The following is a 23,290-nucleotide window of genomic DNA, read 5'->3' on the forward strand; positions in this document are numbered from 1 at the left end:
AATTTGAGAAATTATTAGTAAATAGATCACACTTATTAATTGTGTACATACTATACCGCTAAGTTAGAGAATAAGGATATATTATGTTTCGTCTGAAAGGTGATTAAATTGGTAAAGTGTAGAATGAATGGGTATTGTAGTTGTAATGTATTCCGTGTGTAAGGATCCATTTCGTTATTTGTTTTTTAAAGGAATGGGGTGGACTCACGGTTTTTAGGTTTTCAGGGATAAGGTTAAAGATTTTAGGAGCTAGGAAGAAAAATTGTCTTTGAGATGACGTGGTAAGTAGTGAAGGTACTTTGTAGTGACCGTTGGTTGTTGTTCTGGTGGTGTAGTTGTGTTCTAAAAGAATGTGTATGTTTATGTTTATGGTCGATGACTTTTTGGAATAATTTGGAAGCGCTTATTAGATTTTTGGATAAAACCGCAAAGCGTGGTTTTGCCTCTTTCAACCGTAATACAAAAATTAAAAAGAAATAATGAGTTTTAGCAATCGGTTTTGTTCAGGAGTTAACTAAATGGATAAATGTAATCGACTGCGGAAATATCGGAATTTTTACAAGTCGGTCCAATTCAATAAAAAATAACTCGTTAGATGCGGACATTTTACAACTAGTTTTTAAATGACCCCACAATGCTTCGATATTGCTAATTTTCTTTCTTTCTCGGGCGTATCCGACTTCTTCCACTATTCACTACTGTATACCACAATGTTACTGTTGAAAAACTTATGATAAAAAAAACTTATAACTTATTTAACTTACTTAACATCGTCTTTAATTCGACTTATTAATATGGCGTTAAGTATTCCTTGGGCGTCCCCGACTTCTTCTATTCTCCAAACACTCCTGGCACTAATAAGAACAAACGTTGAAATTTTCAGCGATATCGGTCTATTACTTTTCGAGTTTTGCAAGTGTAAACAAACGCATAATGATTTTTTACATATAAACAAGATTATCACAATAAAAAACACTGGTAATTAAGTTAGAAGGTCATTGATAAAAAATAAATAAAAATTAACTGAAGTTCGTCATGTCATTAGAAAAATAACCGGTTCCTCAGTCGGCGGACAAAGTAACCGGTACAGAAATCAACCACCTCTATTGTCAAATTTATTTCAAATTTGACATTAGATTAAAAAGGTCATGGTTAATTATTTTGTTAACGCTTTGACAAGTTAACTAGAAATAGTTTAAACATAATTTCATTGATTTAAACACGGTTCTTATTTACTACGGAATTATTTGTAGTGCAAGAACTTAATATTAAGTTCATTTGACAAACATAACCTCACTATGTGCCAAAATAACTTTTTATTGAAGTTTATAAATAAAAAATGACGAACATTGTAAAGTTTTGGAATCTAGGAAGAATGTTGTATGATAATTCTAATAAAATTCAACAATATCTTTCAAAATTACATAGTTTTGAAGATGTTCCCATCACGAAAGAAAGTCTCGCAAATACTGAAGGAAAAAATCTTCCACAAATAAGGAATACACTTTTAACCATCGAACACGAGCCAGTGTATACTGCAGGTTAGTTTTGTTTGGCAAACTTGTCGAATTTCGCTGCATGCAAAGGCTTTTAAAATAAGCAACACTTGATTTCAAACTTAAATATCTAGTGGAGACAACTATTTACGTCGGGGGTTTATAACACGTCGAAACGTGTTCCTCTAAAGCAGGGTACTCACCAAGAGTGTAGCATGTAACGTAACTGATACTGTATCAATCTGCAAGTGGGTACGGCTCGTCCACGGTAACCGCGTATTCAGCCACGAGCTCCGTTTTAATTAGAGCATTGGGAGCGTTAGAGGTCCATTAGAGGTTAAAAAGTTGAACCTATTTTTCTGCTTCATGTCTCATTTAAATATAATACATCAATGAGGTTTAGGTGTTAGTTATTTTATTTATGCATATTTCCTAACATTCAAACATAACTTTGATTGAGAAAAAATGGAACTTTAATGCATCATTAACCATCTCTCCTGACTTAAATTGTTGTTTTTTAGAGGCTGGTATGGGTACCGCCGCCCCGGGAACCATTTATTGGATAACCAACACCTCTACCATTGGTCACCTCGAGTGGTTCGTTATGTTTTGTGATTTAGCAGACGCGCCCGGTTTCATCAGGTGAGGTGTGTTAGGATGCGCCTACCCTCCCGCTGCGCGAGGGAGACCCTTTGGCCTCTCTAACTGGTCTCTCGACCAATCTCCTTCGGCCGCAGCGGGAGGGACATATTGATGATCCCTAGATTCCTATCCTCCTTCCTTTCCTTAAAAATACCCTTCCACACAGCATCCCTAAAGATGACATAGGCCTTGAGGGAAATTATTTTACTGCATGGGGTTAGTGTAAAAAAAAAATCTAATTAGGTTGAAACCAAGCACAAACTCCAACGGCTCGGAGGGCTTTGAAGCAGAGAATTTACGGTTATCTCGAGAGTATTTCCTCCTGGGGTAAAAATAATCTCGTCGAATTTAATGTTTCAAAGACCCAATCCTGTCTGATTACGTCTAAAAGGGATCCAAATGATAATCTAGTCTCCTTCAACGGAAGCAATCTTCCGAACAGGCCTTCCATTGATATGCTTGGTGTAACTATAAGTGACCAGCTCAGGTACGGGGGCTTCATCGAAGCCAGAGTAAAGTTGGCCTCTCAGAAGCTGGGCGTACTGTACAGGGCCCGCAGATACTTTAATAGTACACAACTGCTGACCCTGTACAAATCGCAAGTGCGCCCTACTGTCTAATTTGACAGCCATCTCTGGTCCGGAGCCCCTAAATACCTGAAAAAAACCCTTGACTCTGTGCAAAAACGGGCGGTCCGTTTGATAGATTCCCCAATCTTAACAAACGGACTGCAATCTTTAGAGCACAGGCGTCAGGTAGGTATGCTGTCCTTGTTCTATCGGTATTACAATGGAAGATGCTCTGAGGAACTAGCGTCATTGATCCCTTCGGCACCGGTGCGTAGTCGGGATACACGCCAAACGCGCGCCCAACATTTGTACACGGTTGATATTTGTCACATGAGAACGGGTCGCTTCTACGATTCGTTCTTAAGTTCAACAGCTCGGCTGTGGAACGAACTGCCGGCCTCTGTGTTTCCTCCCTCCTACAACATGGGACTCTTCAAGACCCATGTTCACTCCTTCCTCTCCACACAGCATCCCCAAAGATGACATAGGCCCTGAGGGAAATTATTTTCTTCAGGGCCTCCTGTGTGGAGTTAATATAAAAAAAAAAAAAAAGGCGACAGGGGAAGTTTTTAAATGTACATCAATTTCCTTGGTCATAAATACACAATTTAATTAAGTGTACTAAAATAAACATTCAAACTAACCATCATGCTAAACTAGAGTAACAACCCCTTGCTCCATCCACTTTTCATACATACTCTTCAAGTATTCCGATTCTTAACACACTTTGTTAATTTTTTTCCCTAACCGCCGCACTTTTCGGTACAGATTATCGAGACTTCACTTTGTTTCAACAATTACTACTAGAAACAACTATTAACATGCACAAAATAGGTTATTAGGTTCTTAGTTTGGGTTGATTAAGTGATTTACGCGTATTTAGATTGAAATGAAACTTTCGTAAGTATCAGCTCTTACAAAAAAAGTCCAAAATAGCGGCAAGTGGATCATTTTATAAGTAAATTTTTTAACTTTGATTATTATATTATAATAATATTGGAATTATAATGCATCTTTTACCATCTATCCCGATGTAAACCGTCATTTTTTTGTAGTAATTAAGGCAATGCCATACGTAGTAATGCAAAATCATGTGTTTTTGGTTTGAAAATTTGGTCGACTAGAAATTTTTCAGATGCTTTAATTAAATACTGCGAGTAGAATACATCTTGGCCTTTGTAATAATCGAGTATTTTTTAGATAAGCCTTTTTATAAGCCCAGAAAAAAATAATGTATAAGGCGTATGAAAACTGCTTTAAAGTTCAAAATCTCCTACTTACGAACCCATTTTCGGTTATAATTTTATTGTATAATGTGGCACATTAAGTTATTTATAAAATTATCGAAAAAAAATTAAATATTTATGCCTGAAGATCCACAAAATAAAATAAAAGGCACTTTTTGGCCATGTTTTTTTCTTGCATGAATCAAAACAGGCGGATGGTGTTAAGCGGGAATTTAAACCTTATCGCCATCAATGTAAGGGTTGTTATTGATAGCGGCTCAATTTAAAATATTACACGACGTAGTGCATCGCCTTAAGTTGAAACGAAGTGTAATTTTTATAATCGTTAGTGAAATATTTACCAAAACGATTTTATTTTTTATCTTTGACAATACTGCGTATACACTGACGTCAGAAGAGATAGACTTGCCTTAAATTGAAATCCGGGTATAATTTCGATAAGTATTGCTACCAGTAGGGTTCGAGATTGCTTTGTATAATCTACGACATCAGTTGTATTTTGAACGCCGAAGAGTGCACATTAAAATAACGAGACCCTGCAAGAAAAGTAACGTTCGCTAAAATGGGGTAGCGATTTGCAGCACACTTTTCTACGCAGGATCTGAATTTTAGTTCATAAAAAAATCTCCTGTCTTAGTGATGTTAAAATTTAGTGCGTCGGGTAAATTATAACACACTTGTAAAAGTGTTTTAACTAAATAGTGTAATAAAATATTAAAATTTGGAAACAAGCACGAACTTTTGTTTACCCAATTTGGAATATGTAGTAAAGTTTTTTACGCAGCCAGCAATTTGCACGCCATTGTAAAAGGAAGTAGTAATTCGTAAGCAGATTTTATTTTCACGCACTAAATGCGAGGTGTCTGTATACTTTCAGATTCATTTATTGACAATTCACAGAGACACAACCACGCCACTCCCCCTGCTCCACGCAACTTCAGTTGTTCACCTCGCCCTTATGGGCAGCTCTGTCTATTCCTTCCCTCTGTGTGAAATTTTTTATGTAGCACCTGCCCCAGCTAGAAAAGAATCTACTATTGAAATTCACGCACACTTTGTAACATGGCTTAATTAACTGAAGTTAAAAAGTTCTTGCCGCGTCGATATAGTCCGTGAATGTGTTGATCACTTCCAAATTAACAACTCACAACGTTAGCTATTAATATATCTTCATTCTGTTTAACTTTTCCAGGACTGCGAGATTGTCTTTCCATCTTCGAGCAAAACAAACTGCGATCCCTGGGGGCACAGTTCCGGCAAGTGAACAGGGGTGGTCTGGCCACCTTCCACGGACCCGGACAGATCACCGCCTATCCGGTGCTGAACCTGCGACACTTCAAGCCCAGCATCAAGGGATTTGTTTGTCGCTTGGAGCAGACCGCCATCGATACTTGCAATGAGTTTGGTTAGTACAATGAATAGATAATATACACTAGAAATGCTTTTCATACCTATACTACCTATAATCGCCTCCCAAATTTAATTTTATAGCTTTTAATAATCTTCCACAGGGATACACAAGTATTCGATGCCCAACGATTAACTCCCGTTAACAGCCGGGCGAAAGAGTTACCACTCAATTCATCAAGACTTTAAATGTGACGGAGCAATTAATAAATTTGGTAGTCTCAATGTCACTTGTGTCAGACATTTTGTGTCAACGCATGTGCTTTAGATCAATGCTAGAAATAAAACAGTTAACAAAAAATTACAGATACATCAGTTACGAGTGTGGGTATGAAGTGGTGGCCACTTGGGTATTGTGATTTCTGTATCAAGATGTACGGACGGTGAACAACAAGTTGTTCATGACGTAAATACCCAACATCAGTATCGGATACTTGCGTATTCCTTTGAAGGATGGACCTTACACTCGCCTGACATTGTATCGCCATCCCATTTGAATTTAATAAAGATGATAAAACACAGTTTTCTGTAGGAAATTTAATTAGCCCTATTGTCCAGAATTTTGCATCACGAAACTCACAACTCAGTTCTAAGTTTTTTGGGATTAGCCCTTTGTTGCTATAAACAACTGGACTGTCTTAAATATTTCCTTCTCTTGGATTTAAAAAAAAATGTATTTTAGGCATCTGAGCCTAATTCCCAGCAAGGTGAGACATTGATAACATTATGGTCGAGTGGGTTCGATTCCTAGTTGTGACCGTTTTTATTTTCTTTGTCTTGTTCTGTTTCATGTTTCATTTAGATTTACTATTATTACCTTCTTCTCTAATGATAACTACCTTCAAAATAGTTGAAAGAAAAAGTTGTTCCTGTACATCTAAACCATTGAAAAAAAAAAATTTAACCAAAAGGTTTAAAATTACTCCACCAATTTCCATCAAGCATCAAATCAAATAGCGTTAAATCTTCACCAGTTTTAATTCAGATCTGAAAGGGTCAAAGATTTTTTTAATGCTATTCTTTTAAATTTCAGGAATTATCGCCGAGCGGTCCCCAAACACTGGAGTTTGGGTGCAAAACAATAAGATATGTGCAATTGGTGTGCACGTTTCTAGAGGAGTGACCACGCACGGTCTAGCGATAAACTGTTGCACAGACCTCAAATGGTTTGAGCACATAGTCCCTTGTGGCATAAAGGGAAAGGGCGTTACATCTGTCTCAGAAGAACTGGCAAAAACCACGACAATTGAGACAGTTTTGCCAATCTTTAAAAACTGTTTTGAAAACGTCTTTGACTGTCATTTGGTTGAAATGACTGATGAAGAGAAGAATTCTATTTTAGAAGCTGTTAAAAGTTGATCTTTATGATTTTTTAGTATAATTTAATTTTTTTTTCTTCTATTTGTTGATGTATTTGTTGTTCTGTTTTTATATGAATACCGCACAAGAGTTCTAACTGTTCCCCACTGTCTGAAGCCAGTGTGACTATGGCATCCTCGATTGGGGTATGTCGTGAGGCTGAAAGTAATGGGAGAGAACCTGGCTATTCAGATCTGGTCATCAATCACGGCTAAAGCTATTTCAAGCAACGTATCAATTCGAATGGTGTGGCCTTACACCAGGGCAATACTGATAGCATCTTCCACTCTGGAACATGCCGCAAGTATGCTGTATATTATTTTTAATGAAATAACACAAATTTGGATTTGAACCCGCGATTTCCAGAGATCCTTACCACTTGACCACGGAGTAGGCACTTACTGTTTATTACTCAATTTTAAATTGCTTACAATGCCCTGATGGGCTTTTACATGATTTTTGCATTACAAATGATTTGAAGGTGTCCACTGACTCTGCATACTTATTTCCCTCCTTTAGCATTCTTTGCAATGAAGAGTACATGTGGTAGTTTGTCCCAGAATTTCTGCATTGAAATAAATCCTGACTTCTAGCATTACGTAGTGGAATCAGAAAGCTTATCGATGCAAGCAATTCTGAACTAGCATAACTAATTCATCATTTAGAATTTTAAAAAGAAATACCAAGTCAGTTAAAATCCTTCTGTCTGAAAATTTAAGCATATTCAGATCATTTTAAAGAATGTTATTGTAGTTCAAAAAAATTCTGAATTACCCATTTTAAAAATTAGACAGCTTTAGAATTTGTTTTGTATTTTTTCAATAGCTTGTACATGAATATTGTAATGTGAGTTACAGACAGGAGAAATAAAACATGGTATATAGGGGCATATAATTGTAAATAATATGTAAGAAAATAGAAAGATAAAAACCAACATCCAGTTTTTAAATTGCACATAAAAAATAATATAAAATAATACTGTGATGAAGGTTCATAATATATAATATTTATATAAATATTACAGGAGAGGAATAAATTTTAGATTGTAGATAAATAGAAAGATTACAAAAATATTTACAATGCGCTGCTTCTAAATAATATGAAAAAGTTACTTAAAAATATCTTTCAAGTATTTCTTAAATACAGGTAAACATTAAATATGTCGATACTTGAGGTGAATTGGCTTCCAAGCGTGTGTAGGCGAGGTGTATGTATGTGGTAGTTAGTCCCAGAGTCCCCATTTTGCCGAGTAGCTTTATTTGGTAATTTTAAGTTGATTAGGTGCAGAAGTTCACAACGGTCTAGTTCGGAGTGAATAATTGTACAACAAAATGTACAGTCAGCTATTTTTCTTTAATAATAATAATAATAATAATTGGATGACTTGTATAGCACCGCTTTTGTGCAAAATCACCTCAAGGGCGCTGTACAAACTTATAATACATTTCTACAGTGATCTATGTTATTATTTAACTATTTATGTAGATAATATACAGTACAATACTTACCTGGTAGGTCACTTGAGATTAACACTTAATTAACATTATCTAATTGTTTATTGGCGAAATTTAGATATAGGATTTAGGACGTAATTGGAAAATTGAATATAACTGGACTTTCTCTTTGGAATGGTATATTTAATTTAAGGGTACGACAGCTTAAAAAGGTAAGTTTTTAGTTTAGACCTGAATTCTGTTGGACTTGTTATGGATCTTAGTTCCGGAGGGAGTTTATTCCAAGCCTTCGGCCCAGATACTCCGAAAGCGCGATCACCAAACTTAGTATTTGGCTTGCGCTTAGGTTCTATCAGTCTGCCTACAGCTGATGATGTTGCTGATCTAAGAGTTGACTGCCTCAGACCAGTGTTTTCCGGGACGCATAGTTCAGAGATGTAGGGTGGGGCCATTTCATTGATGGATTTAAACACCATCCAGCACAGTTTGTACTGGATTCTTTCAGGGCACTTGAGCCAGGGAAGGTTACGAAGGTGTTCTGAAATGTTCTGAAATGCTTTGTTCTGTTTGTTGATGTATAGATGCAATTTTTGTGTTTTTTTGTTGTTGTTTTTTGATGTATCAATGCAATTTTTCTGTTTTTTTGGTTGTTTGTTGATGTATGGATGCAATGTTTATGTTTTTTTGTTGTTTGTAGATGTATCGGTGTAAATTTGATGTTTTTGTTCTTTTGATTGTTAGATAGTGTAATCCGGCAAGTAAAACAATTAAAATAATTCTTATTTATGTATACTCTTGGAGCGATAAGGTACATATTCCATTTCGATCAAAAATTACAGTTGTACATAATATGCACAGTCTACCTGTGCATAGTTTTCCTAAAAGAAGACTGTGAATACATTACCCGCTGTTTTTTTACCGAGTGACAGATTAAATTATGTGTCATTCTGTAATAATTAATGTTTTTCTTCAATCTCTTACTAATAAACGTGTTTAAAATTTTACGCAACTGATAAACCACCTTTTACCAAACACAATTTCAGGTGTTTTTCTCAGGCGTGTAAAATTTAAAACGCACTTCTTAGTAAGGGGGTAAGAGTGTCATGAATATTTGTGAATAATTAATTAATAGCATTTCAACTTATTTATTAATCACGAAATGTTGTATTTAGCTGCAGCGTCTAATGACTTAGTATATACTTAGTTGGTGACAACCGAATTATTCGATTAAAGGGTCCATTGATAGCATACAATGCAAATTATTAGAAGTAATGTTGTATTTTATGCTATTGTAATCTGTGTGTGCTGTTTTCAAATATTTATTTTGCCCTGAAGATGTTGCGTTTGCAACGAAACTAATGGAAAATTTTTGTGTGTAAATTTTTACTTTGTATATAAAAAATATATTTGATTTTGATATACGTTTTTTAATTTTATTATATGAGCAATTTAGGAGTGATGTACTGTTGATTTTATGGTGGACAGACACATTGACATGAAATCAATCATATTATAGCACTTTTTTTGTAAAAGTGTCTAAATCCCTAAATATGTAGTATAAAATAACTGTGTCTGTTTGAGCGCTTAGTTCTTCTAAACTACTCAACGGATTTTGATAGGGTTTTCACTATCATTTAGAGAATTTCTTCCGGAAGGTTTATGCATATAATACATTAATATTATAATTATAGAAAGTAGAGAAAAATTGATGTTTTGTAATCAAGTAGTACAAAAATATTTTAGGGTGCTTACATTGCTAAAGCTGTCTAAACCTTATGAGATACATCAAAATAATGTACTGCGTAACTGTATATCATAAAAAAGCCTACAGAAAAGCAATGGTATATGTCTATCTCCTAAGGAAAACCCCCAGCAACTCTGGGTACTTGTCGGTTAATAGTGTAATAAAATATTCAATTTTGAAAAGAAGCCGAAACTTTTTTTTTTTACTCAGCCAGAAATTTGCATTCCATTGAAAAATGGACTAGCAATTCGAAAGCAGATTTTATTTTCGCAGACTAAATGGTAATATTACAATGCGATTAATTTATTGACAAATTACAGAAAGGCTATGGTCAAAGATATATACTCACAGACACAAGTACTTCCTTTTACGATCCTGCCAAAGTATAACATCACAACTGCCATTCTACAAATAATTCAACACTCCTCATACACCAACACTAAAGCAGTCTTTAATTCTTACATACACCAGCACAAAACACGATCACAAAATCAAATACACTTATCGTCATCTACTTACATGACTAAATTTGGAATTAACTCCTTACAATACATTGCACATAAGCAATAAAACGCATTACCTAGTAATCTTCTGGCAACGAACAAAAAAACATTGGCAAAAGCTCTTAAAAGCTATTTCCTCAGCAGTTTTATTAATGACTAACACAATCTCGATTTTCAGTATTTCAGAAAAAGATGTTAAGGAGGCACTCTCAAATTTAAAGAAACCTCACTCCATCGGTCCTGACAATATTCCAACATTTATACTAAAGGGTTGTTCCGACCTTTTAATACCACCATTATGTCATCTCTTCAATGTATGCCTAAAAAACGGGATTCTCCCAGACATCTGGAGATTAACTAAAATAACCCCTATCTACAAGAAGGGAGACAAACGCGATATCCGGAATTATCGACCAGTTGCCGTTCTATGTTCCATCATGAAAATATTCGAGAAAATTCTACATAAATATATACTTAATCACGTTAATCCAATTCTTGATGACCGTCAATATGGTTTTAGACCCCAGATGTCAGTAACATCAAACCTCTTATGCATCTCAGATTTCTTATCACAAACTCTCGACAATCGGGGACAGGTGGATGTTGCTTATTTCGACCTGGAAAAAGCATTCGACAAGGTTGACATCGACATTCTTCTAAATAAGCTAGCTTCATTTGGTTTTTCCAAAAGACTACTCTGTTTTTTTGCTTCATATTTTCGAAATCGTAGACAGTTTGTTTATTATAATGGTTCCAGTTCTTTGGAATTCATAGTTTTTTCTGGAGTTCCTCAGGGGTCCATCCTTGGACCACTTCTGTTTCTGATTTTTATTAACGATATTGGTTCAGTCATCACACATTCGCTGTATTTACTATTTGCAGATGACTTGAAACTATATCGCTCAATAAAAAATCATCTTGACTGTATTCTCCTTCAATGTGATATTGACTGCGTCTCAAACTGGGCCAAAATAAATGGCTTGAACTTCAGTACACCCAAGTGCAATATCGTCTCGTATACAAGATCAAAGAAACCGCATGTATTTGAATATACAATCAATGAAATTATTCTCCAACACCTAAACCAAATCAAAGACCTAGGAGTTATTTACGACAGCAAACTAACTTTTCACCAACACATCGATGATTTAATAAGCAGAGCATACAGGCTTCTCGGCTTCGTAATTAGAAACTCATATCCGTTTCGTAACACAAAAACACTGACGTTATTATATAACACACTAGTCCTAAGTGTACTTGAATCAAACTCGATCATCTGGGCTCCACATGAATTAACATACACTTTACGCATTGAAAGAGTCCATAAAAAATTTTTAAGGTTTTTATTCTCGCGGCTCTATGGACGTTACCCTTGGCTTTACCCATCGCTTTATATATTAGGCATGACCAATTACCACTCCCTAGAGACACGTAGAGGTATTGCTTTGCTTAAATATTTTTTCCAACTAATAAACGGTCACTTATCTAATAATGAGATACTGGCCCAATTAAATTTTTTTGTACCAGAGTCTCGCTCTCGAGGACGTCATCACAATCTTCTATATAGTAGAGCAAGCCGCACTAATTTATTAATGAACTCACCTGTAGGGAGAGCTACGTACTTTTTGAATGCGGTAGATAAAAAATTAGATTTTTTTTTTGTGTCCTATAGCGCATTTGCGAGATTTTTGGCATTGCATATACACTGCATAAATGGTACAATTATAACGTCTTAGGCTTTATTACCTGTAATTGTTATAAATAAATGTACAAATTATATATAAATAAATAAAAAAAAATAAAAAAAAAATCTTTCTTTGGAACTCCATAATAACATCTGCGTTTATTTATTTTAATGTATTTCTGTTGTCTTGTCTTTAATCTAATGTTGTCTTTCCCGAAATGAGTTTTGTAAACTCACTGGGAATAATACATTAAATAAAATTAAAATAAATAAATAGACGGTCACGCCCCCTCCGCACTCCTCGCAACTTGGTTTGTTCCCATTTCCCTGATAGGCCAGTCTATGAATTTGGATTTCTATGTAAACACCTTATTAGCTGTCATCAGGGGGCTTATTAAATAAAATACATTAAAAAAACTCAATATTATTTGTTGAAATTTATTTATTAAAATATTAGAAAATGTATAATTTTTGTAAATTGATTACATTCATATTTAAAGTTTACAAATAAACTGATTAGAAGCGAACTGTGTTGATTTTATAAAACATGGCTGTCTTTATTTAAAACATCATTGGCTTTTTAAAAAAAAATTGGATTTATGACAAGTTTTTTGGCATGAACAACATTGTTATGTTTTTAAAACATTGCCAAAAGTACCCATTGGTTACAAGAAATTTGTATCCGTTGAGCAATTAATATTTAGTTGGTAATGTGAAAACAATACTTTCTGAATGTGAAATATTAACCCTCGGCACACCAGAGAGGTATTTGATCGTGGAGGCTTGGCATTTCAAAGGTTAAGCAATGTTGGATGCTTAAAACACTTAGTAACGTTGTGTTCTAAAAAAAAATAAGCGGATTTCATATAAATTTGTTCACTGGTTTTTAATTTTTAAAATAAAAACTTCAATCAGTTTATTTATAAAATTTTTTTTACACATCTTATATTCAAATTACAATTCAATAGTTTGAGTCCGTTGGCAATGTCTCAAGTTGGATTAATGTTTAAATAAATAAATAATACTAGATTAAAAAAATATAAATAAAAATTAATCTCCATTTGAGATAAAAAGTCTTAATTTCCTCAATTTTTTCAAAAGTAGCTCAAAATAAGTTAGTTTCAAGCAAAATTGATGCGAAATTTTAAGAAAACCAAAGATATAACCCAATAGTATGAAAATAAAATAAAGCAATTTTTTATACTCAATAAATTTTAAAGTAACATTAAAATATTCAATTCTGGTAAATATACAGAAAATAGGACACGGTTAATAGAAAATATATTAGTTAGATAACGACTCTTCTTCAAGCCGTGTTTTGACACATTTATTTTTAATTGTTTTTTTTATAAGCAAGTTTTAATTAAACCCAAACTGACAACCTAACAACCTATTTTTGGGTCATAGGTTAATATTTTTGTTTAAATAAGAGAAGAAAAAAAAATAACCTTACAACTATGAAATCAATAATAATGGCCGCTAAGTGACAAACGGTTTTAATTTTGATGAAATAATTATTCAATTTTTTTTAAAATAAAATATTATTCGTATTAAGCAATATTATTTGTCCCTGTATTCTGTAAATTTACCTATATTTTTAATGACTTTATATTTTAGTTTCAAAACCAAAAGATATTCGTTCATATCTTATTGATTTCTGTTAACCCAATTGAAAGATACCAACAGACATAATAAATATTACAATTCTAATATGTATTTAAAATAATATTTTAAACATTCCTACTATGTTAGTTCTACCATATATCATATAATTCTTAAATAATTGGTTGGGCTATATATAAAAATAGTACCTACCTAATACTATATATCGATATCAATTAATAATTTGTTCGTTGAATATCACAAAAGATATACATATAACGTTATTACAAAATGAAGAAATTTCAATTTATTAAAAACATATTTAATGCCGTTAGGATGTTATTTTGTAATATAATTTTGCATTTAGTATTATATATTTATATGTACTTCTTTACGTCGATCTTATTGTATCTTAAATCTATAAAACTAAGTTTTATATTGCAAAATAAACTTATAAATGTAAGTACATATTTTATAACTAAATATTTCGCAGCCGTCATGGCTTTAGAATTAAATGCACTTGTAGTGTAATAAAACTGTCATGAGATTAGTTTTTTCTGTTATAATGGTTGTCATGGTATCGATTTAAATATGATTTAATTATGAACAAGTTGAAATATTGAATTGATTGATTCATAATAAGTACATATATTGGACCGGTTGATTCGTAATATAATTGTGTATATCAAGATAATGGACACATTTTTTGTTAATTTTATAATAAGTCAAATATTTTTTAATAATATGTCAAAGTATTGGATGGATTGATTCATAATTACGTAACTGTACACATATTGGATGGATTGATTCCCAATTATTATAATCGGTTGTACGATTGGACGGAATGATTCATAATAAAATATTTTATGGATTGATTGAAAATTACGCAATTATTGTACACATATTGTTATGGATTGATTCCCAATTGTTATAATAAGATTTAGTATTGGATGGATTCCTTCATAATTGTGTATTTATTCATGTTTTGAACGGATTGATTCATAATAATTATGTGATTTTTCACATATTGGATGAATTGATTCAAGTATCGAAGCGATTAATAAATGAATCATTCACAGATATTATTAATTATGTCAGAGTTTGACAAGCAATATAACTCAATCTAAAATCTCACATTTGAACCATCATTATTTACGTATCTCATTGTTTTAATGCACCATTTATCAAAAATAATTAATATATCTAGGAAAATTATAAATGCAATATCATTATGATTGATTGAGGAATGTTACTATTGTAAATGATTGATTATTATGTTGAAAATTAATCTTACAGAAGCCTTACAATACATATGAATTCTGTAACATAATGTAAATGAATTGATTCCCAGGATTGCAGTCTTTCAAACATAGATGTCAGGTGTGAATCCTGTCTTCTTTCTAACAGTATATAAATGGATGGTGCTCCTTAGAACTAAAATTATCATTGATCCCTTCAATACCGTTGCAGAATTTGAGTACGGTTAAAATTAGCCACAAGAAAATGATAAGTTTTTACGACTCATTCTTACGTCAACATTCCACAATACAGATCTGTTTAAGAAACGGTCTGTCTCTTTCCTTTCCTCAAAAAGAGACTCCACAAAGTGTCAGAATCCCCAAAGATGAGATGGATTGTTTGATAGTTGTTAATAAATCTGTTGATTCATAATAAGTGAAAGTGCTCTGGGGAACTAGTGTCACTAATCCCTCCGGCACAAAGTCATGAAATTATTTTTGTCAGGGCCTCCCGTGTGGAGTTAGTAACAGTACAAAATTTAAAAAATTGATTGGTTTCTATCATTATTCAAAATAAAATGTTGTTGTGTAAGGCTGCTGTAAGATTGTAATGTTACATTATGGATGGATTGATTGATTCCTGTTTGATGTAAATCTATGGCATCTGCTTGGCGGGAGACATCCACTTCTTCATGAAGTAGCAGAGGATCGTGCAGATGTAGAGAAGCAGCATCAGAGCGCAGGCTACTCCGAGAGCCATCACCGAATTCTTGGTGGGGCATGGCTCCACGATTGTCACAGTCTTGTCTGCAAATTGGAAAGAGTTTCCTAAGAGTGCAATTGCACAATAAATCAATTAACTACTGTTTTGTTTACATGTTTTTTGTTAGTAACAATGGTTTTATTATGTTATTAATACAACAATTAGGATCGTCTATCTACCGTTTTACTAATTAACAAGATTCAACGTTGGTGTGGTAAAGCTGGCCTTGAGCCTGGTTTAAGACCGATTTAACCAAACAAACGCCAAGGTAATAAGGCAAGTTTTTCACTGTTCGGACCGTACGCGCTGCGTAATATTTATGCATCGTTTCTTAGTCATGCTGCTAGTGTTTGTTTAAAACCACATATTTTGTTATTTTTCTTCATATTAGGGTTCAATAGAATTAGATCAGTCTTTCCCTATATGTACTCGAAATATTTAAAAAAAAATATCTTCGACTTAAATTGGATTGGTAGTCAGTCAGGTTTTTATATATTTTTTCTGTTTCTTGTGCTATTTTAATTTCTCTGTGTAAAACTGCACAAAGTTTTACATTCTTATAAATATTATATGTCTACCTTGTTTTTTAGTGTAACGCTATCCTATGTCGGTATTAGGTACAGATTATTTATTATACTCATTCGATTATAGACACTTATTTCTTTTATTTGGAAGTTATTGTTGACATTGCGCATGCAAAACAATTCCAAATGTCGGTTAGGATTGTGTTACACTAAAGAGTGACTTGTTTTTGTGATATGCATATGAATTTGGGCACCCCCGCTAAGTCACCAAACATAGCGAACCACTTGGGGTGACCAACAAATAGCAGAGGTGTTGGTTATCCGGTAACCGGATAACTTATCAAAATTACAATTTAACACACCTTTAAAGGTGATATAAAATCATTAACAGTAATAAAACAAAAACTAGGTTACGTAGGTTCGGTTTGTATCCACTTGAGTGATTTTTGCATATGACAAATTTGCAAAAACGTTTTGAGAGATCGCTTGCTATGTGACAAGTTTATATAACCTGAAAATATAGGATAAACTGCGAAAACAAAGTGGATTCATTGGCTGTAAACCGCAGTAAGCAGTTTATATGTTTCCATATTAATATTTTAAGGAATGATATTAGTTAAATAATATACAGTCAAACTTGGTTATAACGAGCACGAGGGGACCAACTAAATTTGCTCCATATAGCCGTTAATCTTTATATCCAAATAGGTTTTTTTTAAAGTCGTATGTACCTACCTAAATGCCTCTACTATCAATATATTCGCAAATGTGCAGTATATTTTCAAAATACGAGTAGGTATTACCTATTAACAAAATAATTTTGAAAAATACACTTATATTACTCAAATTTATTATCAATGATTTTTTTAAGATTTTGCTTTCATGCTTCTCAATTTCCTCTTCAAAATAATCAACACATTATAACTATCATTACCTGGTTCAAGGCTTCCAAGAAAAATATCACTAAATTGTATATCTTTTTATCACTAGTTTGTGCGCGCTGTACCTACTACCTACCGCTTGTAAAATTGCACTCGTCATAAATGCGGGATTGTTTTGGTTTTCGGCTGTAAAAAATTATTTGTCACAAACCAGTGATGCACAACCCGCAGCCCTATTCTTGCGGCTCGCGTGTCAATTTCATACGGGCCGTATGGCCCGTATTCTCTTCTTGGTATACCGATATTTCTCTACTTGGCTGTAGAGAAATATCTCAATGTTTGGGGTAATTCTTGAAAACCCTGGCTGAGAACACTTTTTATAGAATTTTGGTTAATTTATGCTGCATTTCCTAAATGGAACCAAATTTGAAGAACCGGTTTGTATAACACAAAGATCAACAGAAACCTTAAAGTTGAAAAAGTTGTGCATCACTGGCATAAATTTACCCCGTGCAGGGATGTACTCGTAACTAGGTACCTTCACAAACATATTTATTGGTTTTTAAAACAAAATTGACGATGAGTTGTAATACAAAAGAAGATGTAAAAAGGGAACCAACGTGCGAAGCTCAAATTTCGCAGATTTTATGACAATTTTACATTGTGCCCGATGGATAGCAAACGGTTCACATAACCGACAATCTTACACAGGTAGTGCCATAAAAAATATGAATCCGCCCCTAACGGGATAGGAAATTCCCGCCCCTTTGTTTGTTACTACTTACTTCCAGAATAATTTCCTACTACTTTTTAGACCCAGCGACCCATTCATGTATTCAGAAATTGTGTTGACAAAATTATTTACTCAGTATATCAGTGAATCCACCTCGCTATAATATTCAACAATTATATGAAGATAAGCCTGAACTAAAATATGGTTTTGTAATTGCTCATTATAGCCGTGAACTCGCTATTGCCGTGATCGTTATAACCAAGCTCGACTGTATTGTAAATGTATACATATAACCAATTGCTTGAGTTGGTTTTTTCATCACTGTTAATGACTTTAAATCACTTTTTAAATGCTATCATTGAACGTGGTTATCCTATGAATGGTACCTGTAGCATACATCTCCTAAATTGAATGAAATATGAAATGAATAGTTTACCTCTGGTGAAGTCTGCTTCTGCAGCCGATCCCCCGATCTGGTCGGAGCGCAGGAAGTCCACGTTTTGCCTATCATCTCCGAAGTCAAGCACGAGGATCTCCTGCGAGATGTTCATGTCATCGTCTTCCTGCTCCTTTTCTTGCGTTTCTGGCTGCTCTGCTGATGTGCTGTTGGAGCCAACGGACCTGCGCCGACGGCCCCAGGACTCGAGTGAGTCGCGGCCCCAGTCGCACACAGCCTGGAATAACACCACGTTATTACATGTTAACGGTTTTTAATCCAAGCAATACAAATTGATTCAGTCTTGAGAGATGTCCTTGAATGATTGTGTCTACCCAAAGCCACATTTATGTGTTTTTTTTACTGGAGTGCCAGACAGTCCGTCAAATTTCAAATTTGTATACAATTTGGAATAGTTTTCCGCTTGTACTACGAGTTACCAGATACCTTGTAAACCTTTATGAATAAAAGAAATAACTTTTATTGTAGCACTCACATCGACATCAGTTTATTGGAGTTAAATGTAAATAGGTTTGGTTACTGTTATATCTCTGCTTACTATGCAGATTTAGTGTGTTGGGAACTCTTGATTAAGTAAAAGGTTCTTTACAATAATTGCGTGTATTTACGTTACAATAAATAAGTCTGGATTTAGCTACACTGTTCATTACCTGAGGGTTGGTAATTCTCTGTTTCTAGAATCTTGTTGTCTGTCAATAATATCCCACAGGCAATTGCTACACTCTAGCGACATCTGTTGGACTCTGGAGTAAGCTTCATGACTGGTGCCATCTATCGCTTGAATACCCAACTTTTTACCATACATCACAGTTACTATTGGTAACTTACCGGTTCACAGGGCCCAAGGCAGTATTTGACGTTGCACTGGAAGATCACACCATACGACTCCGTAAACCTGAAGGCCTCATAGACGGACTGCAGCGCGTTGCCATCAGGGGTGAAGGCTGGGAAGATGGACGGGTCCACGGGGCATCTGGAATTGTAAAATAAATTTGCTTCATTGTATGCAACAAGACAAAACCTGACACGGGCAGAAGGAGACCTGGAACAATTTTTACATACCCTGTGCAGATGTTTGGTATCATCCCATTCATGAAATTAATTTCAAACTTAGTTTAGAGCATGGAACAACAAATAATTGAATAATAACAGAACTTAAATATAAATCAAATAAAATTTGATGAATAATTGCTAAAGTTCTTTGAAACTGGTCCCAAAATGTAATGATTTGGATAATATTAAGTTGACAGTAAATTTCAGATATGGTTTTAGTGGTTTATATTACTGTCGTTTATTTTTGGGGTACCATGCCGTGTTGCGTATTTTCCTACTTTAGCCAAAGTTTAGGACAGATTTACAGTATCCATCATCAGAGCAGACATCTGCCCTGATTTTTTTTTTTTTTTTTTTTTTTTATGTGACACCTCACAAGAGTGTCCCTGCCTGTGCAGTGCACAGACAGGGGAACTATGTCACCACCCGGTTGGGCGGCGTTGTGAGGCGGAGTAAGGTAGGGGCTGTAGGAAGGGATTTGTTAATGCGGGCCTTGAAGAGGCTCGGATTATAGGAGGGAGGAAAAACAGATGCCGGTAGCTCGTTCCACATACGAGCCGACTTACACAAAAACGAGTCGTAAAAACGGCCCGTTCTCATGAAGCCAACGTCAACCGTGAACGGGTGTTCAGTTCGTGTCCGTCGAGTTTCGCGCACGTGCACCGGTGCATCAGGAATCAATGCTGCTAGCTCCTTGGAGCGGGCTCCATTGAAATACCTGTAGAACAGACACAGCATGACTACATTGCGTCTATGCATCAGAGAAGGCAATCGGTCTGTTAACATCGGATTGTCAATCAGACGGATCGCTCTCCTTTGCACAGACTCAAGCAGGTTTATCAAGTATTTTGGGGCACCAGCCCAAAGGTGGCTCCCAAATTCAATAGTTGGGCGGACTTGAGACTTGTACAGGGTCAGCAGCTGGTCACTGTTGAAGAATCTCCTAGCCCTGTACAAGACGCCCAACTTCTTGGAGGCCTGATTTACTCGGGCTTCTATGGATCCCCGATACTTGAGCTGGTCTGATATAGTAACTCCAAGCATTTCAATGGAGTCTTTATTGGGGAGAGTGCTCCCATCAAATTGCACTAGACAGTCATTGATCTCCCTCTTTGCCAAAATCATATCCATCCTGATGATGGATACTGCCACGCAACACGTTAGCAAGTACAACACGGAGTAATATCCCAAAAATAATTCACGATAATGACAGTAAATGTATTTCGGCATTGTCGATTCTCGAAGGTTTGTAATCTCGGGTTGATTAAAATGTTTGAATTTTTTTCTTACCCTTCATCATCGATAATCTGGAAAGTGCTTTTGGAATCCTTCGCCATTGCCACACAGCTGCGGGCGAAGATGCCATAGGGAGCTGAAAGTAAAACACATCATCAGTACAACTATAATTAAATATGTAACAAGACAGGCCAATTAGGTGCTATTTCAAAATCATATACATAGAAAAGGCTGCACTAGGATTTGTTAGGCTTCGATTTGTTGCATCCTGGGTCGATCGCGAACTACCCGATCATTGTAACCCGCTCACGATCCTCCAATGAGCGATCGGGAACTTTAAAAAAAAGATTCGATCGTCAGCTCCCAAGTCCAGTAATGGGTGCCGGTTTGCCAAGCGACTTATGGCGGGCATCAATCTTTCTTCTCCATACTTTTCGAAATTTTTTCCATGCAAAATCAAAGAGTGGGTATCTCATCCGTAATTTTGATAATTTTTAAGTGGTTCTTAATTTACAAAAAATAAATTCAACATACAATTTTTTACAATTATATCTTGATTTTATTTATTACCTTTACTCACTTAGATATAAATTAATTCAATCAATAAATCAAAGTTGACCTCAGACATAAAGTTAAATTTAGAAAAAACGTTCCTCATTTGAACAGGATAGGAGCTCGACGCATTTGTTTATTTAGCTACTTACTGATCCAAGAAGAGAACTTCAGAAAAATAATGTATTTTAGAACAACCATCCATTTATTATTTGGGGGATCCATGTGTTAACCGAATGGCTTTATTTAGAGTTTGACCTGGTGGAAACTTACTGTCTTCCGGAATCTCGATCCTGAATGTGAGTTTGTCTCCAATGCGCACAGTTTCCACTTCTCGGCTGCGGGCATCCAGGATACGGATCCTTGGAGGGGGTGCTTCAGGAGCTGATGTAATGGAGATCATCTCAGGATCCCTGGAACATGAGCATACAGTTAGGACAACTCATTAGGACCGGAGTTGCCAAATAAGATGCAGTTTAATGTACCTGCATGCTCCACATGCTATTATGACTTATTCAAAGTGAATCGATATAAAACAAACTGTGTTATAATTACAATAACATGATATCTAAAGTATACATCGTTAATTGAGAGCCGAATGAATATAATAAGTCCAAAAAAATAATGTTTTTCTGACATATAATGATGAACTTTTCTGTTTTTATTTGTATAATTCTGCTGGCATTAAACTCAAAAAATAACTCAAAATTAATTGTTTAATTAGCAACCGAAAAAAATATAGAACTTAAAAAAAAGATTTGTATAACGCCTCTGAGGTGAAATTCTTTACTAATGCTCAAAATAAAAACAGAAAATGAAGTGACCCCAGGATCGATCCTTGAGGCACACCAGAAAATACGGAAAACTCCTATTGAAAATCAGTTTGTTAAAAATATGCTGTCACTTTCTTTGATAGTCATCATTAATATTTCTTATTTAAAATTAAACACAAACATTTCCGAGTTACGAATAACCTGACAATATTTGAAAATCTCCTTTTACCACCACAGTAAGCGAAAAATGTTGGTTGTGTTGTGATGAAGGAGCCAGCAGAGGAATTGAACACACTACGCCTGGATGGGACCCAAACGAGATGTCAAATCAGCCACCGACCGGTCAAATAGACATAATCTCTTCAAAATGAAAAAATAAAATATAAGTGGTCCCACGATTGATCCTTGTGGTACACCAGAAAAACATATTCAATATTCTTTGTCAAATGGCTTTATAATAATGATCATACCTGACTGGCATCATGCCGAATGTGATGTTCCGGGAACTCATGTCGTATGTGCACTTGACCCTGTAGATCTTGTCAGCTTTGGTCATTACCACGCTGTGATGCTGCAGTACCACGGTGTTGGAGTATACTCCGGTCTGTTGAAGGTAACAGTTACATTTATTAGACTTACCTAAACTATGTAAAATAGTCATAAGTGCATGGAGAAATTTTTGTACGTATTTGATTTAAACAGTTCTCCATTCTACCGACCATATTCTTGTAAAAACATTACAGATGGAGCCGGTTGAACTATTGAATGCACAATTGTTGTGAAATTTTGTAATGCTGAGAGTACTAGTGATGTTATGAAGATGGGGTATCTGGTATACCTGGCAATTCAGATCTGGTCATCAGAAACGGCAAAAGCCATCAGTAACTTAAAGTTTCGAGCGTCAATGTGCCGCAAATATTTTGTACTAGCATGGACGCGTGAAAAATCATGAGATTCTTTACAAATCAGTATCACAATATCAAATTATATTTTATATTTATTACATAATTGGTACTTTATCGCTAGTCTAAATTCTTCACACAACTGTTGGCAATTTTGAAAACGACAATTAAATTAAAAAGAAATTTGAGTTCACTGAACAGTATTTCACAGGGACAAAAAACCACGCACAGATAACCGAACAATAATATGATTGATATTGTTGAGAAATGACACAAAACTATTAATTTGAATTTAATTTTCATTGGAATAAGGTTTGATGGTTATACCCATTAATGTAATATATCATTAAAGAAGATTAAACTAATACATTTAAACGAAATATGAAACAGAACAAGACAAATAAAAATAAAAATATAACGGTCTCAACTGGGAATCGAACCAGGTTCTCTGTCTTACCGGGACAACACCTC

At 34.8% G+C, this 23,290-nt stretch overlaps 2 protein-coding genes across 2 annotated transcripts in view; one reads left to right on the forward strand and one right to left on the reverse strand.

Annotated features, from left to right (window-relative positions):
• Positions 1–1,146: 1,146 nt before the first annotated feature.
• Positions 1,147–6,720, forward strand: LOC149415055 (octanoyl-[acyl-carrier-protein]:protein N-octanoyltransferase LIPT2, mitochondrial-like). The gene is made up of 3 exons (XM_089642986.1): positions 1,147–1,541; positions 5,147–5,359; positions 6,395–6,720. The coding sequence occupies exons 1-3, from the start codon at positions 1,340–1,342 to the stop codon at positions 6,718–6,720; spliced, it is 741 nt and encodes a 246-aa protein (XP_089499112.1). The 5' UTR covers positions 1,147–1,339.
• An 8,086-nt stretch (positions 6,721–14,806) lies between these two features.
• Positions 14,807–23,290, reverse strand: part of LOC149415056 (uncharacterized) — a 110,269-nt gene continuing 101,785 nt past the window's right edge. The window contains exons 10-15 of the mRNA XM_089643090.1: positions 22,388–22,521; positions 21,418–21,557; positions 20,647–20,728; positions 19,132–19,276; positions 18,283–18,520; positions 14,807–15,752 (exon numbers count right to left, since the gene is read on the reverse strand). Coding sequence (XP_089499216.1) covers positions 15,601–15,752; positions 18,283–18,520; positions 19,132–19,276; positions 20,647–20,728; positions 21,418–21,557; positions 22,388–22,521 — 891 coding nt within the window. The 3' untranslated portion in view covers positions 14,807–15,600. The remainder of the gene's footprint in view (positions 15,753–18,282; positions 18,521–19,131; positions 19,277–20,646; positions 20,729–21,417; positions 21,558–22,387; positions 22,522–23,290) is intronic.

The sequence above is a fragment of the Hesperophylax consimilis genome, chromosome 19, assembly GCF_061612785.1.
Source record: "Hesperophylax consimilis isolate HC1 chromosome 19, BYU_Hcon_1.0, whole genome shotgun sequence".
Lineage (NCBI taxonomy): Eukaryota > Metazoa > Arthropoda > Insecta > Trichoptera > Limnephilidae > Hesperophylax > Hesperophylax consimilis.